At 35.4% G+C, this 18,473-nt stretch overlaps 1 protein-coding gene across 1 annotated transcript in view; it reads right to left on the bottom strand.

Moving 5' to 3' along the window:
- Positions 1-381: 381 nt before the first annotated feature.
- Positions 382-18,473, bottom strand: part of LOC134840672 (dehydrogenase/reductase SDR family member 7-like) — a 37,558-nt gene continuing 19,466 nt past the window's right edge. Inside the window, exons 4-9 of the mRNA XM_063856639.1 lie at positions 11,309-11,406; positions 10,230-10,422; positions 9,709-9,755; positions 7,065-7,184; positions 4,062-4,240; positions 382-554 (exon numbers count right to left, since the gene is read on the bottom strand). Coding sequence (XP_063712709.1) covers positions 491-554; positions 4,062-4,240; positions 7,065-7,184; positions 9,709-9,755; positions 10,230-10,422; positions 11,309-11,406 — 701 coding nt within the window. The 3' untranslated portion in view covers positions 382-490. The remainder of the gene's footprint in view (positions 555-4,061; positions 4,241-7,064; positions 7,185-9,708; positions 9,756-10,229; positions 10,423-11,308; positions 11,407-18,473) is intronic.

The following is an 18,473-nucleotide window of genomic DNA, read 5'->3' as shown; positions in this document are numbered from 1 at the left end:
AACGATGATAGGATCTAATTAATGTAATGAATACGCTCCGGAAATACCATCTTGAGTGCTTTTTGTAATACTTATCACTTTCACATCTTTATTTATAGCTCTACTCTTTGCGCTGTACTAGTATACAATAAAATCATCTGATATAAATGATTCATTAATAAATTTACAAGTTCATTTCTGGTAGAAATCACGAGTCATCAGAATAAATGTGCAACAAGCCACTAATATTCGGCCTCTAAATTAAATTTGTTCTGTCACCAAAGTTTTATATTGTTTTTGACCTCTAGATTTGTACTTTTCTTATTCTTAATTCATTTCACACTTTGGAGTTATTGGCAAATAGCAAACGCTTGTTCCGCTGCATTTAACTTGAGAAAAAAATTCGATAGGTCGAGGCAGAAAAAAACCAGGAAACAGAAAAAATTATTCTGTGCACTCAGGGTTGATCAATGAAATGTAGGCCATAATAATGCATAACACTGTAGTAACTTCAATCTTTCTTGAGACGTTCGTCCGCTTTCTTCATGTTCGCCGCAATCCGCCTTCCAAACAGCCTAAACACGGACAAAGAAATTTCTGTAAAGAATCAAAGTTGTCATTGTGACTTTATATTCACAAACTACCCTTTTTTCGGTACAGCTTTAAACAATTGGTACATTTGCAAATGCCATTTTTTGCATGCACTTATTTTTTTTGTGTAGTGTGTATAATTTTTTTCAAATGATACATGAACAGCGTAATATAAATGTTACCTCTTTTTAGAATTAACTTTGTTCTACACAGAGGCAAAGTAAATCTTCGCAAAACTTGCGATGCAACACAAAACAGTATTGTAAGCTAGCAGACAGAAAATGAGACGGAATCCACATTAATTACACAAAAAGCAAAATCTAAAAAAAAATCAAACAATTGCCTCCAATGATACTTTCAATTTACAAAAAAAAACAAGCGGAAAACGCAGACACCGCTGTTGAATGAGCATTCCAAATCCTTTATCCAGCGGCAGCTAAGCCAAAATGCTATATTAGACAACAGTTGAGCCGAAAACAAAATGTCAGAAAATTTTTAGATCCAAATTTTAAAAATTTGAATTTTTAAGGCCTTCAACAAAAACATAGCCAACAGACAGCGTGAGGCGATAATTCGTAACAGGAGACAATTCGTAACATGCGACAATTCGTAACAGTAGGTTAGGCGGGGAACACTGATTCACGCGCAAAATTCCTCTCGTGCCGGATGTAAGCGCAGCGGAGCAAGCGCATTCTACTTTCCAATGTCTTGTTACGAATTGTCGCTTGTAACGAATTGTCGCTTGTTACGAATCGTCGCCTGTTACGAATTGTCACCCTACCAACAGACAGTTAGAAAAAGTCAATGTTCGCAAGTAAACAAAAAATCTCTATTTTCGAATTTCATTTAAGAAAATAAATGCTCTTAAATCCTTTTGAATTTTCAGAACAAATTAACAAATTATGATTGACACTTTTTTGATAAAATTAAAGCAATTAAACCAAAGAAAAATGGATTGATCAGTAAATTTTTTATTCCGCTGAGAGATCTCAAAAACAAATTCCACTTTGGAAACTAGAAGTCGATCGATCGTGACCTTTTAACTTTTGCTGTTCGATAGCGGAGTTCGTTTTCCTTTTAACAAAAAAAAGGAAATGAACTTTAGAAACAAAAATCAAAGCGCGTAAAAAAGTAAAAGTTCAGAAGGCGCGTGCTTTTCCTCAAGACCAAGTTAGAAGTGTTTCAAGAATAAAACAAGAATAATTTATCATAGGTTTGCAAGAACAGTTGATTACGGAAAAATCCCCGAAGTAAATTCTAATTCCAACGCAGCTAAGTGTGAAACAATCAAAATGTTCACGCTCAAGTAGCGTGAAAGTGAATAAAGACTAACTTGAAGGTGATTGGACTAAAATTGTCTATAAGCAAGAACAGATGGCCGAGCAGTCTAAGACAAATGCTAGACATAAGGTCGACCGGTTCGGTGTAGGATCTAGCCCCCACCTACCCATGTTTTAACATACTCAAATAGGGGATGATACCCTATTTTAATTGTTTTTTCTCTCTAACTTGGTTCAGATTTGATTAAGTATGACATCCAAAAAAGTGCAATATGTCTCAAGGACATTACCGGTTCTTGAGGCTAGCTTGCATTGATTTTGATCAATTTCTCGGGGAGTTGATCATTTGATTTAAGAAATTCCAATCACATGGGACTATCGGCTGAAAAACAATGACTTTGTCAGATGAATCAGATGTCAGAAATGTGACAAATCCGATTGCTTTTAGATCCCGTCAGGCCTTCAAATCTAAAAAAAACCATCAGCATTTATCTAAGAGTCTGAAGTACGTTTATCGACTCTTCACCAGCAAATATTATGTTGCTTCAATATTCAATTCAAAATTTTCTCGACCACTGTCAATAATTTTTTTATTCATATTCGGATGTTTTTAGATTCCGCAAATTTGAATGATAGTTTAAAAAAAAAGCAGGTTGAACCACTGAATTTTGGACCTTTTGAAAAGAAAACAACTACATGAAAGTATTATAAAACACTTTACTCGAACTTGAGGAAATTAAGCCATTCGGGTATGTTTAGACTTCAGACCAGTTTATCGGATGACACTGTTTTCTGAGAGGCAGAAAGAACTATTCAAAAAGATCATACTCTTTTAGTATTGGCAGCAACCTTCCACGCAGAGGTGAAGATTCACTTTGCAATTACAGATAAAATGGAAGAAGGAAGCTTTACTATTGAACAAATCAATAAGCACAAAAATAGCACATCGACTATGGGGTTCGAACCGCTAGCCTCTGGATTACGAATCATTTGTGTCTTTTTCATGTTTTATCTAACTGCCTTAGATGCTTTATAGAGTTACACAATATCCAAATGTTAATACCCGGCGTTCTAATAAAGCTGAGAAAAAATATGCTACTAAATCGCTCGTATTATTAGACAATCAAAAATTTTCTGAGCTCTCACAAAACTTACAACTTACAAAAAAAACGCAAAAAAAAGACGTTTCGGGCACTTTTTGGAAAGTTTTGACCAAAAAATTGCTTTTTCGACGCTCGTTTTCCCTCACAATTAGCATCTTATCAACTTTGAAAGAAGTACGATTTTAACATTGCCTCGCTGCAATGAAGCTTGGCGTAGCTAATATAGTAAAAATTTTGAACAGTTTCCTCTTTATTCTAAACAGCGTTCGCATAGAAGATTCACAAAAGCGAGAAAACGGAAGCAGTAGCTCCATTAAGGCAAACAAAATAGAAATTAGGAAAAGCATAAAAAGAATTTGAAAAATGAGGAGTTTGCCATCTGCTTGAATTGAACCGCCGAGCTGCCGACTACGAGTCGAACCTTCTTCATTTCCGTCAGCTGCTCTTGAGATAGCTAAATACTAGCCACCAATAAATCGCATCGAACACCCGCTATAAAACTGTCAAAGCTATGGAGCAGAAGTACCACCGAAATGAGCACTCTTTTATGTGAGTTGGGGTAAGAAAAAAGTGGACTCGTAACATGAAACTACCTTCACTGTGTGCACAAATCACGCATTTAGCGGTTACAACACTTTGGTGCCAACATACACTAGTTTTGCAAAGGAGCACGCTCCGAAAAAACACAATTTTAGGGTCAAAGTTTTCCTAAAAAGGTCCAAAAACGCGTTCACTGGCCTTGTTTTTTCAAAAATTTTCCTGCGGTGCAAAAAATTTGGTAAAAATTAGGTCTTTATAGTGATTCAGGAGAGCTCAGAAAAACAATTTGGTAGACCTAAAAAATGAACTTTGCTTGAAAATCTGCCAACCCCCCCTCGAGAAAATCCTGGAACCAACCCTGAACTTATCGCAAATTGATCTCCATCTAAAAAAAACTTGAAAAGCGAGACTGAAAAACAGTCAAAATCAAACCGCGAAAACAGACAACAGAGAGAGCGCTCAGGAACTTATTTTTCTTGGAAGACATTTACACCGTTGAATGAATTTAAAACAATTACGTGTCTACTATCATGTAAACGTAGAGGCTATACTTGAAAAAATGGCCCACCATCTGGATGTGTGTGGTGCATACTCGTACATATAGGCCACCACAACCATCAATTTGTGCACGATCCAAGCCTCTGGAACCCTGTTGGCCAGAGCTACTGCCATCAACTCAGCACACCTCTTACTGGTCATGGGGTTGTAGTTCTTGCTGAAGTTTTCCACACTTTTCTCACCGCCAACCTTAAAAATTGATCAATTAACTCCATAAATCATGCATTTAAACATATCAGCATTCATTTACCTCATCCCCACAAGTGGAAACAGGTCACAACAGGGGGGAAATGACTTGAAACTTTTTATTGATTAAAAACAAATTGCAAATTCATGTTTTTATTTTTTGATAAAATAATTGCCAACTCATGGATTTATCACATACCTATGCTTTGGCTACTTTTGAACTCAATTACCTAACATACGCCCCTAATATTATGATTTATTACATCAAAAAGGTCAAGCTAGCAACCAAATGACCATGCTTTCACGGGTACCGTACTTGATATGAAGCGGTTCAGAGCCGGACGCCCTTGGCAGTTAGAAGGATCCTAGAAGACCATGAAATGTTGGAGCACATAATATAACCTCAGACAGCACATCAAACAACAACGAAGCTTGCGGATTCACTTAAATTGAAAGCCTAAATCTTAAGCAAAGATTTGAAGTGAAAAGTAACTACAAACATGTAGACAAATGAATGTTCAAAATTCACATGAATCGGCTAAATTTGATTTGATTTCCGTCGTTGGTAATCTTACTTAGATCTAAGTGTAGGTCTTTGTCGCTAAACTGCTTCCAATTTGTTCAAATAACTTTCATTTCAATGTTATTTCAAGTAAATTATCATTTCACCACTTTTGAAAGTAAAGCTCCATTTATCTTACCTTCTTATTGACCGAAAAATCTGGAATCTATTATCTAGGAATGGATTCCCTAGAAAAACAAACTGCTCGAAGTTTAAAACCAATCAAAGCCAACAGTTCATAAAAACCTAATTTGTGCATTGGATCCTTCTAGCGAGAGACATCCCCCCCCCCCCCCCCCCCCGCAAAAAATTGAATTGATCTCACTATGAAAAGTTTCTCGAGCTCGCACGAGTAAATTTCATATAGTCAGAGCTATTGTAGAGCTGAAGTTTTGAAGCTTTGTTGTTTGTTCCGACTTTCAAAAAAAGTAAGGAATATATATACTCGAGGTATTGTTTTTTATTATTCAGATCAATTTTCAAAGAATGTCTCAAGGGATCGCTCCCTATATCTTCGTGTTCTCCGAATTGCCGAGCTCACCACTATGCTCGTTTTTTTACTTTGCGAAAGTGAAAAGCGCATTATTTACGCGTGGCAAAATCGTTCCAAATTGAGCTAAGGCAAGCTAATTGATCTTTTTAATTCCACAGATGACTAAAATTTTAACAGTTAAAATTTCATATTATCAGCCTAAAATCTATAATAAGTCAATGTTTCATTAACCAAAAACTATTCAAGACCAGTTAATGGGCAGTCGGAACAATCAAGCCATTGCCCTGATACGAGCAGTCTTGTTTTCTTTAAGTTTTTTTCCGACAAATTGTACTCTGGAAAACAAACGACGTGGCAAAAACAAAAAATGAGGGCTACTCCAGTTATATTAAATAATTCATGCAATTTAAATTTGGTTAAAAGAACGTTTCTTTCTAAAGTTTAGAGAGAAAAAATTGCCATACATATTAAAGTTCGTAACTTTGCTACTCAGGCTAGGTCTTATGCACAAAACGGCCCAAAATCAAAATCTTTATATCTTTTAGCTAAAAATAATGCGGCAGAATTTGATTGGCTAATATTAGCCAATCAAATTCAAGCAACATGGTCAGGCATGTCAATCAACTGTTCCAGCACAAAAAAAACTATTGATCGAATATACTGAAAAGGTGAATCTTAGTCAAATAATATTAATTTCGTGTTTTTTGTGAAAATATACCCAAACGAAAAAAACTTTGGTAAAATGGTTTCAACGCAAAAACAGTTCTATCGTTTTGGTCATTTCGGCCAATAATTTTATCATTTCGACCAAATTTTTTTAACTTAAATGCCGAACCATGTTTTTTGCATTTGACTGGCTAATTAACTAATCAGATTGAACCTCATTGACTTAAAATCAAGATGTAAAAATACTTATTTTGGGCCGTTTAGTGCACAAGACCCCTCAGGCTGTTGATGGATGGTCAAATTCAGTATAGAGGTGAAGCTGAGCTTCGAAACAATTGTGAGAACACGACCAAAACGCAGCTATATCAAACGAAATAAGAAAAAAAATAGAAACAAGCCTCGAATTAGTAAACTCGCCTACAAGTAGACTTCGAAAGTGCGACCTTGCAACATTGAGTCTCACACATAACCACTTATTTTGGGGATGCTTAAATTCCCCAAAAACTAGCCACTAATAACCAAGCTACATATGCTAATAAATTGCCAATTCGATTCCGCAAACGGGGCACCAAATACAAAAAGACACAATTTTGCATGTAATAAATTGGAAAGCATAAAGCCATATCATGAATAAATTATCCAGTTCAAAAAAAATTGCGAGATGCATTGAGTTGGAAAATTTCTTAAATCGAGCTTTTCATCATTGTACTGCTGTTTGAAACAATTAACTTTTAAATGCATCAGCTGTGTTAACATTTTATTAATCAAATGTCAAAGCCATATGATACTATACTGCTACCGCAGCCTACCGATTCAAAAGAGCCACCAAAAAAAGAAGGTTCGTACTAATACTTTCGTTTCGCAAGTGCAAACAATAACCAATTAGAAGACTAGTTTTCTCACTCAACGCAGGACCAACTGTGGGGGAGGTCATCTATTTCGCCCTCCAAACCCCTCCCGCCTCCTTCGCTTGTTAGTCAAACATCAATAATTCCAAACCATTTGGGACGAAAATCAAAGATTGTGCTGGTTCCAAATGGACCGCGACAAGATATTCGCTAAGATAGGAACTGCAACTGACTGGTGCACATTAGTAGTTGTGTTACCTGGTTTTCCTTGGTCATGAGGGATCTCTCGGCCAGTGAGGTGGAGACTGGCCCAATGCGGAACACCTGCACTTCAATGCCATACTCGAACCACTCTGCGCGCACACTGTCAGCGAAACACTGAAACGAACAAAGTAACATACTTATTTCCTGAAACACCATCAGACAACTTGATATCAGATCAATTGCACGACTTTTTCCCGTGATTTTTACAATGCTAAATATAAATACTCCATATTTTTGTCAAGTGTCAATTAGTCAGTTTGTTAATTTTCAAAAAAATCGCAGTTTATGAACCAATTTTTTACTGTTAAAAAACTGCAGGTGAGTGAAAAGGAAACAACCAATCTCACAAGCGGGATGTTTTGCTGTCCCCCTCCCCTCTTAGCTTTCTACCATTTGAAACTTTCGTTCGTACTACTTCGTTCATGCTTTCGTTCATTTTTGAAAGTTGACATTAAGGTAAGTACTCAATAAAAAGAGCCAATAAAAACCACTATAAATTGCAACTACCCAGTAAGCCTGATAAGGATGTTCCTCCAACAGCATGCCTTCAGTAGAAAAAAAAAAAATCTTTCAGCGAAATTTGTTTAAAAATATATTATCAATTACGACTTTTCAACAAAACTGGTATTTAAAACAGCCAACAGACAGCTGAAAAAAGTCGAGGAACGCAAAAAAAAAACAGATATATGGCCTTGAAGCTCTTCTATATTTGAGAACAATTAATGATTGACACTTTTTTGATGAAAATAACCCAATTTGAAAAAACTGGATCAAAAGGTAATTTTTTTTCCGCTGGGAAATCTGAAAATTAAATTCCACTTTCGAAACTAGAAGTCGATCACGTTTTTTGTGACTTGTACACTTTTGCTATTCGATAGTGGAGTTTGCCAACAATTTCACAAAAGAAATTAACTGAACTTAAAAAGAAGTCAAAAGTCAAGTCGCAATAAAATCCGAAATTGGTTTATCTACAAGAGACCTTGGTGCCCCTAACTCAAATTGACATTCATACATTCATTGACATTCATGTTATTTTTCTGAGCGGGGTAATGTTGCCTCACCCTCAAGCAATAAGCACGGATCATGGTGGGCCTCGAACATCCCACCTTTCGATTGATAGGCGGAGACATAACCACTTCACGACCGCTACCCTATCCACTTTGAGCATAAACAAACAAAGGCTTTGTCATGAAGAAAAATCATCACGAACTATTAAAAAAATTCTTCACTACATTCATTTAATCTGAATAATTTCAAACAAAACTGATACTTCAAAAAATAATGGTACTTGCTGTGTCGTAAAACACAGCCGAGTAATATCTCAAATTGATCGTCAAATAAGTACACTGGGTCTCCCCGGCTCTAAACTTTGTCCTCATTCTGGTTATCTGCTTAAGAGATACTCGGGACATGATAACAGATTAAGGTCGAAAATAACGCCAAGTGACAGTAATGAACGCAAGAAAACGAAACAAATTTGACGGTTTTTTGAAAAACTTCAAAATTTTTACTTTCGAAGATGGTCTCTAAGAATTCGTAGAACAATTTATTATTGACACTTTTTTTGATAAAATTAGCCCAATTTGAGAAAACTGGATCAATAGGTAAAGCTTTTATTTTGCTGGGAAATCTGATAATTAATTTGAATTTTCGAACTTAGAAATCGATCACGTTTTTCGTAACCTTTACATTTCCGCTGTTCGATAGTGGAGTTTGCCTTCTTTTTAACTAAAGAAATGAAATGAACTGAAACAAAAACAAATGTAAAACCCCGAAAAATCAAAATTGAGCGTGAAGATTTTTTCCTGGAAAAACAAAACAAAAAAAATCACTAAGACCAATATAATAGTACTCACTACGTTCATTACTCTCAAAAACCCAAATAACAAAACATTTCAATGTTTGTCTCGAATGAGCCTCAATCTGAGGCAAACACGTCCAGTAAACAAATGACCCGGCGTAAAATAAGTTCCGAAAGTATGTTCTCTTCAAACAACGCAAAATCAGACCACAAAGCCGATAAAACATAAGCCGAATAAAGCTTTAAAGCGGAAAAAATTGAGGGAAATATACAAAGTCAGATGTATTCGATCAACAAATAGGGAAAGTAAATCAAAAGCACTTGCAGCTGCAATGAAAACTGCTTGCAGCACAAGAACACTCCGCGATGTGAACTACGCCGACAAAACGTAATCAGACAAGCAATAGTCAATTGTTTTAAACTGATTATTTTTGAGTTTGAAAAATAAAACAGGGCATGGCCTTATTCGAAACTAGGACCATTGCCGTTCCAGGAACAGTCATTAACCCTCTGCCTACTGAAGAATTAAACAAATTTGAATTTGCTAAAATAACAAGCAATCAAATGAAAAAAAAAAATAAGCAGACCGAAAAAAAATTGTCCCAAATTCGCTCGTCAAAAAATCAACAAAAAGAAAACCTGAAAAAAAACGACATAATCTGAGTTGATAACCGGTGTGCTAACTACAAGCTTTTAAAAATAGAAGAAAATGGCGCCAACAATAATAAGAACGTTCGCGAAGACATCAAATGGATCTATTAAAAGTATGAGAATCAAGTAGTGAAAAAACAGCCAAGTGAACCCAAGGTCACACAAAGACAGGTTACTTATTCTTACTTTCAATGCTGCTTTGGAGGCCGAATATATTCCCATGTGCGGAGTACCTACCAATCAATCAATCAATTAATAAAACCATCTAGATATAAGAACATTTTAAATCCCAGCTGAAGTGCAAAAAAGATACATTCAAACTCTCGGTTAATGACTTCAACCTTCACTATCATTAACACCAAACACTTCACATTTGGAAGACCAAATACAAAATTCCAAAACTAAATGACTGCTCTCATAAACCAGCAAGTTGAGCTAAGAAATACCAAATAAAAAACTGTCAACAAATAGGATTATTTCTACGTTTAAATTTAGTTTAATTGGGATGTTGTTGACTATTTCTCCATTGCTAAGGGGCTATTCGTTGCATGGTACAAAATTTGTATCAGCTTCACTGTTGCATTTGTCCGTTTTAGAGGTGCGGAGTTTCGTTACTAGGTACCACATGGGCGAATGGGGTAGGTGGGAGGGGGGTGGATAGGGAGTTGTCTGAACAACAAGAATATCCGATGGTTGTGCTCACTCACTCATAGTGGCGACACTGGCGTTGAAGGACACGAGTCCCTTAGTGTTAGTTTGTCTCATGTGTTCTGCTGTCAGTTTGGAGAGGGAGACATGGCCCATGAAATCCACTTCCACAACTCTCCGCATCACACTCAAGTCTGTGTCTAACACGAAGCCCTGTTGATACACTCCCGCGTTGTTCACCAACACATCAATCTGACACAGAAAAAAAAAACAAATTAAACAAATCGACATAGCATAGCCAACCGACTGTTGGAAGAAAAGTTAACGAATTCAAGCAAATTAAAAAAAAAACAATTTTTGAAGATACATTAACTTTTCATTTTAATCAAAAAGAATAGTGTGAAGGTTTTTGAAGTCTCATAGCCTTTTATCGTTGAAAATTTCGGATAAAACTAACCCAATTTCAGAAAGTACGATTAACGGGTTTTTGTTTGTTCCGCTGGGAATTTTAAACATGAACTCCACTTCTGAAATTAGTTGCAATTCATGTTTATTCATACCATTTGCAGTTTGGCTGTTTGCGCACATTAACTTTCCGTTAAGTTGGAACCGAATTCGGATAGCCCTTCAAAAAATCTAGTTTCACACGAAAAATAAAAACATGCAAATTTGGGCGTGAAAACGTTTAAGCCTTTCCGGACTATTTTGTAGTGTGGTCTGTTAAGGTTGTGTAGTTTTGCTAAGGGTCTGTTAATTATTCTTGTTAATAATCTATTAATGGTTCTTGATTATCGTCTGCAAATGGAACATGAACAGTTCTTGCCAATGGTCTGTAAAAAAAAATCTTGCTAAAGCATATGAAGTTTATTTAAAAAAAACTTGCAGTTTATTAAAAAAAAACTTGCTAGGGTTCTTGCCGATTGTCAAAGATACTGTTAATTCAAGTTGCTTGCCTTCCAGAAATGAGCGCCCCGAGCAAATGTTCTCTTTAACTTTTGGCGTCTACGACAATTTAACATTACATCGCCTGTTTTGAGCATGAAGCAAATCATACGAACATACTTTTAAATAATCACCGTTCAACAATTATGAATATTTGGCTATTCTCAATTAATTCAGATTGAGGTTTTGTACCTACTTTGCCGTGCTGGTCCACAACTTGTTGCAGACACTTCGCATGTGATTCGTAGTTTGTGATGTCCATGGGAACAACCAGACAACTCGCACACTTATGAGCTAAAACCAAAATGGTGAACATTTTCTGTTTAAAAATAAAAGTTCGTATTGAGAAAAGGACGAGATTCATAAGTAGATTTATTAGCCAATCGAATAATAAGAAATACGTATTTCTCAAAGAAATCAAATCATTAAGCTAATATCATACAATTATACACAAAAAATTTAATTCAGTTTTTATACACAGAGGTGAAGCCGAGCTTCGCACCACTTGCGATACAACACAAACATGAGAAAAATAAGTCGAGAAAAAATAAAAAACAATCCAGATATTTGCATATGAAATTAGCAACGGAAAAAACTTATGAAGTGAAAACTAAGCCGTCAATCTTTGAGAAGACCCAAGTTGAGCCGGAAAAAATGATTAAAAAATCTTTTAAGAGTTTTAAGTCACCCCAGAAAGTACAATGAACAACATTTGCAACTATAGGTAAATTTGCTAACAGCACAAGAAAAAACCACCAGTGGCAACGCAACGGAGCCAAAACTACGAAGAGGAAAATTAGCCGACAATCTTTGAGCGGACACAAGTTCAGCCGAAAAAGATGGATTTTATGTCCCTCCTGATGATTTGCAACTACAATGAAATAAGCTTGCAGCACAAGAAAAATCCGTGATGTAGCAAGAACAATGAGGTGGCAACACTTACAATTGCAACTACAAAGCAAGTTGCTTACAGTACAGCAAAATCACAGATGTGGCACCTAAGCCGACCAAAGTTGAGCAGACAAAAAAGAGCGGCAAATCAATGTTTACCAAAAAAAAAAGATTCAAATGAATACATTTTTTTAAAAAGGAATGGCCGGGACTCGAAACCCAAACCCTATGGCCCAAAGGCGACAGCCTTTCCTTTATGAAAAGTGAGAACGAAGCTGAAAGTTGTTAAGATACAATAACAATGCAAGTTGAAGATTTTTTAAAGTTGTTAACGAGAAAACAAGTCTTGTGCCCGATTACAAGACCCTTTTTCTCGCAAGTGTAATCAACGACGGTTTACAAGATACTCTAAAATTGTAACGCCAGATAAGCTGCAAAGCATAAAATATTTTAACAACAAATAAAAACAATTTTCTATCGAGTTTTAAACATTTTTCGGAAAAAAAAGATCTTATGAGACAGAAAAACACCACTACAATTAGCCTAATAATCAACGTTAATTTTATTCAAGCGTCATTAAAAAACAACCGTAACTAGAATTTCATCGTAGAAAAAAATTCCAAATGAAAACTGTCCTAACAGCCTTGTCATCAAACATTTAAACACAGAGGCGAAGTTGCACTTCGCATACACAAGCAAAAATATGACCGACAACGCTACTGGGAAAAACTGAATGAGTAAAACTTTGAGCATGCCAATCTTAAAAGACGAACGCCAATTATGAGTCAACATAATTGCTAAGTGACGCAAGCCAATTCTGACGCAGTAGCAGTCAATTTGAAAAGAAATTTACCAACTAACATGCCTCAATTTACAGAGCGGACGCATTTTAACTAGTATACGAAAAAAATCATTAAAAACATGCGAGCCTGCTGAGGTTCGAACCCTCTTATTTTGCTGCTGGTCTCCTTCCCTACCTCTACGCTACAGAACCATAACACCTTGAAGCTAAAGTGCTATTTGTAATACAATAGTGTGTGTTAATATCCTTAGCATTTGCTGTACTTAATCGCTGGTTATTGATCTTATGCATATACTGCAATAAAAGAGCACTTTCAAAAAGAGCACTAAAATTTACGACTTAGGTTGGAAAAAAAGTGAGTTCTTAATATCACACAAGCTTTGCTTGTGTAAACAATCTGGAAAATAAGCGAAAAATAATTCAATAGTTGTAGAATAATTCGCATATTCAACCCTAGAATTTGATCGTTTATCGAAGGTATTTGTCTGCTGTTCAATTTGTGAACAAAATCTACTATAAGTGATCCTATACAAGTTCTCTTTGTATTACTGAAATGACTTTTCTGAATTTCTTGTCTTTTCTGACTTCATACAAGTCTTGATTGAATACGTTTATATCGAACTATAATGTTTTTAATTGAATGATGTTTTCTCTTATGTCCCTTTATCTGAAATATTCTTCACCACACAATACCCAGTTCTTATCGTGTCCTTGCTGATCCGAAAAACAGAACAAATTCGGAAATTCAAAATTATATGATCCTAGCACAGGAAAACAGAAGAAAACCATTCTACACAGAGGCAAAGCGCAGCTTAACAAAACTTTCATTACAATTGGGAGAAACAGTGAAAAAAAACCATTAAAAAGTCAAACTAGATTTATAAAAAATTAATAAAGCTGCTTTTGAAAAAAAAACATGCCATGAAAATAGAATATAAATTCAGCATCGAAATAAAATCTATCAAGCCGTAAAACATCGGCTTAATTTTTGAAAGATTTCAACTTTCGAATTTTGAAGAAAAAAATAGATAGCCTTCAAGCTCTTTGAAGTTCTAGAACAAATGGTGATTAACATTTTTTTGACTAAATTAACCCAATTGAGAAAATTTGATCAATTTGTAAATTTTTCATTCAACTGAAAACGAAACTAGAAGTCGATCAAGTTTTTTATGACCTTCACCCTTTTGCTTTTCGATTGTGGAGTTTGCCTTCCTTTTACCAAAGGAAAAATGATGAACTTAAAAAGAAATCAAAAGAACTGCAAAAAAGTATTTCTGAAAACTTTTCAAGCTACTCAAAAACATGGGTTTCAATGATTTTTTACAATCAATCAGTGCACTACTTTGCCAAGTAAGCAGTTGAAAACAATTGGTCAAGTTCATTTTTAACTCGTTTTTTATGGATAAAGAAAGAGAAAGTACTTTGATTTAATGCTTTCTTCAGTTTTAGATAATGGTGACCTTAATGATGCGAAGTAATGGTTGAAATTATGGCAATATTTCCTTGCAAATCTCAATTAGGCTAGACTCTTTATCCTTGCTTGTTACTTCAGATGACTCGGCATTAACTCTGTCACAATTGCGGTCCGGATATTCAACTCACCTCGCCAGCTACCAACACAAGCAAAACAATAATATATCCGACGTCTGCCGAAGTGCTACAATGAACCACACACCACCGGCCATCTGTTTAATTGCCTGGTACACCCAACCTCTCTTACCATCGAGAGATTATGGGAGAGTCCCAAAGTAGCTGCCAACATCTGCAGCTTATCACATAACCTCAGGTAACAGGAGTTTTTCTCGGTTCTCCTCACTAATAAAAACTGCCCGCTTGAACCTCGGTTCTCTGCACGCCGAAAAACTTGCCTTTTAGAACGGATTTCATAACTAAATCAAAACCTCTCACTTGAGTGTGCTATACAGAGGGAGGGTGCCGAGACCAGCACAAAGACGCTATCAATGAAAAAAAAAGGCTCCCCTTCTACGCCGGTTTAGCCAAAACCAACATGATCAATACGATCAACATTTCCTTAACTCTCTCTTCCTCGATACCTCAAACAAAAACAATCTCTCTAAGTCAATCAGAGACTCAAAGCAGAGATTGATAAGATCGATGTAGCTACAACAACAGAAATAGGTAGAGATCCAAATTTGTAACAGATCCGGCTGTTTTGTAGGGTAAATTTTGCTTTATTAAGCACCGTATAGGGATATGTAAAGATCCAAAATACTTCAAGATACGGTTTTTTAAAGGGGTGGCTATTAAATACTAGGGGCCACAGGAGGAAACAAAAACTGAAGAGAGCTGAGAATGATCGGCTTCCTGTTTGTCGTGGGGAGAGTTATCGGGGTACTGATTTTGCTTGTAAGACGGTAGAGCTTGGTACGGTAGAGAAAGCCATTTATTCCTTAAGCGACACAAGACAGCCGAATTTGTTGGCTCATTGATTCTCTCCATTTACCTTTTCACCTTTATTGTAATGCAAGCCAAAAATTAAGGCCAATAAACGCGTCAAAAAAAATTTCCTAGCACTGATTCAAGCATTTTAGTTGATGCTGTAGAGCATTCGAGGCACCTATTTAGATGTGTTTCAGTTGTAGAGATCATAAATAGTTTGAAAGCTAAACATTCTACAGGAATTGACGGAGTCAGTAATTTGTTTTCATTAAGAACGTATACATAGTAGCTCCCTACTTTATGATTTTGATAAACCTCCATTTGAACCTGGAAATTTTCCTATACTCCTGAACAACCAAAAGTTTCTCCGCTTCATAAATCTGGAAGCAAAAAAGACATGAACAATTACAGACGTATACATACATATAAATATAACTTGATATTAATATATAAATATGCATATAACTTCTAAAAAGCTGTCGCAAAGTCTTTGAAATATTATGGGTATTTTGAAAAACTTAGTTTGTTTATGATAAACAATAGAGATTTAGAAAGTAATTTGCAACCATAGATGCTTTAGCTGAAATTACAGAGAAGTTAAGGTTCAATACAAAAAAAGATGTGCGGTGTAGTTTTTTCATTGAAAGCATTTGATACGCTTGATCACAAGCTGCTTCTAGAAAAACTTAATTCATATGGCATCAGAGTTGTTGCCCGTCAATTGTTTGAAAGATATCTATCAGACAGATATCAATGCGTTGTTGTTAATACTGTAGTTTCTGAATGGAAATCAGTGAATGTAGGTGTTCCAGAGGGATCGGTTCTTGGTCCTATTCTTTTCCTTCCATACGTTAATGATATGCCTGCTTTAACAAATATCAGTCTTTGGTTACAACACAATAAACTAGCTCTGACTATAGATAAAACCATTATTGTTAGCAATTATAAGAATAGAAGTGCTTCTAATGTATGTGTTCAAATCAACGAGAGTATTTTCACTCCAAATACTTCATATGTATACCTAGGTGTAATTGTCGATAATAAACTTAACTTCGTTGAACAGGTTATAAAATTAACATAAAAATTGGGTAGACAGTAGCATCCTTACAAAAAAGCGACATTTTGTATCGAGGTCTACTTTACTCAAATATAATAATTATATCATCAAAGCTTTAATTCAGCATGGAATACTTGTTTATGCTTGTACTAACTACTATTCTTCAAACCCTATATAAATAGCACAAAAAATATTACATATAATCTTCTTAAAAAAATACATGATCGAATCTCGATCATATTAAGAGAAAATAAGGATATGACAATTAAAAAACTTTATGTCTACTATTTTTTAAAATTCTCTTTGCGCTCGATAAACAGCCTTCATTCAACAAAAGTTTTCACCGATATGTTCACTAATTCGAAATTTGCATACAAGACAGAAGATCTAATAATCTAGTATACAATAGGCTTATCACACTCGCGAAATAGAGGCGCATTGCTACTGAATACTTTAAGTGAAATTAATTTAAATCTTTCTAATGTGGGAAGTATGTCGAAAACTGAATTGATGGTTTTCGAGCATTAATTGAAAGATAATTATCTTCTGGGAAACACAGAACTGGTTCACTATACTTTTGATAATATACTCAATTTTTAACGTTTTACAAACTCTCTTCTTAGTTACGCTCAGAAAAGCTGAATAGGCTCCAAATTTGCCGTGAAAACTAAGGGTTTGCCAAAGGGTTTGCAAAAAAAACTTTTTCTGATTATTTTCGCATTTCTGTAGAACTGAATTCTCACTAATTCAAGTTTGAAATTTTAAGACCCTTGGTTAAATATTAGTCTAGAGACTGTTGTAGGTTGTAAGTCTGGTGTAAAAATGTGGTCTCTCAAAACCTGGTACTTATCGAGATATTGCAGTGTTTAGGAATTTTTACAATTTTCTTTGGTTTTTCGACAAAAAAAAACACTTGAAAAAATCGATCCTTTTTGCATCCTGCAGCAAATTGATGTTCATTTAAGGTTAAAAGCTAGGAGCCTCTCCTCAAGATGTGAGTTTCCAAACTTTCTTAGTTTTAGACGTAAATCTAACCAAAGTCTTGAAAAAATGAGAAACAATTTTGTTTGTTTATTTGATTGATTAATTGATATCAGTAAAAAAAAAAAAACATCCTGCGACACCAATAACAACTAAACAAATTTCATCATAAGGTTAACTGCAGTATCATTAGAGTAAATTACTTTTATTTCTTAACCACTTTTTTTATGAAACTAGATATCTTTATTACTAAATTAATATTTTTGCTGATTAAATTGATAATCCTTACAAGGGTTGACATTGAGTGTGCATATAGCATGCCTTTAGTCTATCCTCTCTTATTTGTGCTCGCTGATAGATACTTTGATTATTCAGATGTTTCCATGTAATAATTGATAGTCTGTTAGCTTGTATTTATTAGAGAAATAAATTCCTGTCTCTATTTCAAACATAACGCCTAGCTGAAGAAAAGGATATGTGAGGTGATCAGTGTCTTGAATACAGTTGACGAGTCTGGTCACGATCTGCCCAGTGCCCGTCTCGGGCCAAACGAAATAGCAGACATCATCCCCGCCCTCGTCTAATCGAGTTTTCGCGTGGCCATCAAGTAAGTATGACTAAATCCTTAAGTCCGTTTTCAGATGTAGTATCGAAGATGCTGGTATTACACGAAAATCTTTGGAGCGGAGTAAAAACAAATCCTTGAAGCTTGCTCAGAAATTATGAAGCTTGCTCTTGAAGCTTGTCCTGAGTTTCAGGCCATCGTCCAGTTTATGGAGGTTTATCCAGCTGAGTTCTCAGCACTACATCGGAACATCTACTGACTAGATTGGAATAGGATAGAAGGAAACAAAAATTCCAGCAGCTGAGATCCTGGATCATTAATCTTGAAATTGCTGACATTGCAACTGTCTACGACTGTATTTAATGAGGTTTCAATTGATCCTACTCAAGGGGGATCGAAGCGCCGGCTGATCATTAGAAGAAAAAGGAAAACAGAGAAGCCAAAACCAGTGCCGCTCTAGAAAGTGCTGATTTAGGTACGGGAGAAAGAAAGGTGGTATTCAATAAGAACAAAAAGCTTGTGTGGATCCATTTAAATGATAATTGTACTGCCTGATTCATGTCTCATTCACGTTCAATTTTTTGGTTTTAAAAAGGCAACCTTTTCAAAAATGTTTCACAACTTTTGCTCTGAAAAACTTTTTCGGAAGGTTGATTTTCTTTATA

This window comes from Symsagittifera roscoffensis, chromosome 2 (assembly GCF_963678635.1).
Source record: "Symsagittifera roscoffensis chromosome 2, txSymRosc1.1, whole genome shotgun sequence".
NCBI lineage: Eukaryota > Metazoa > Xenacoelomorpha > Acoela > Convolutidae > Symsagittifera > Symsagittifera roscoffensis.
The sequence above is the reverse complement of the archived record's forward strand: the minus strand, read 5'-3'. Positions and strand labels throughout refer to the sequence as shown.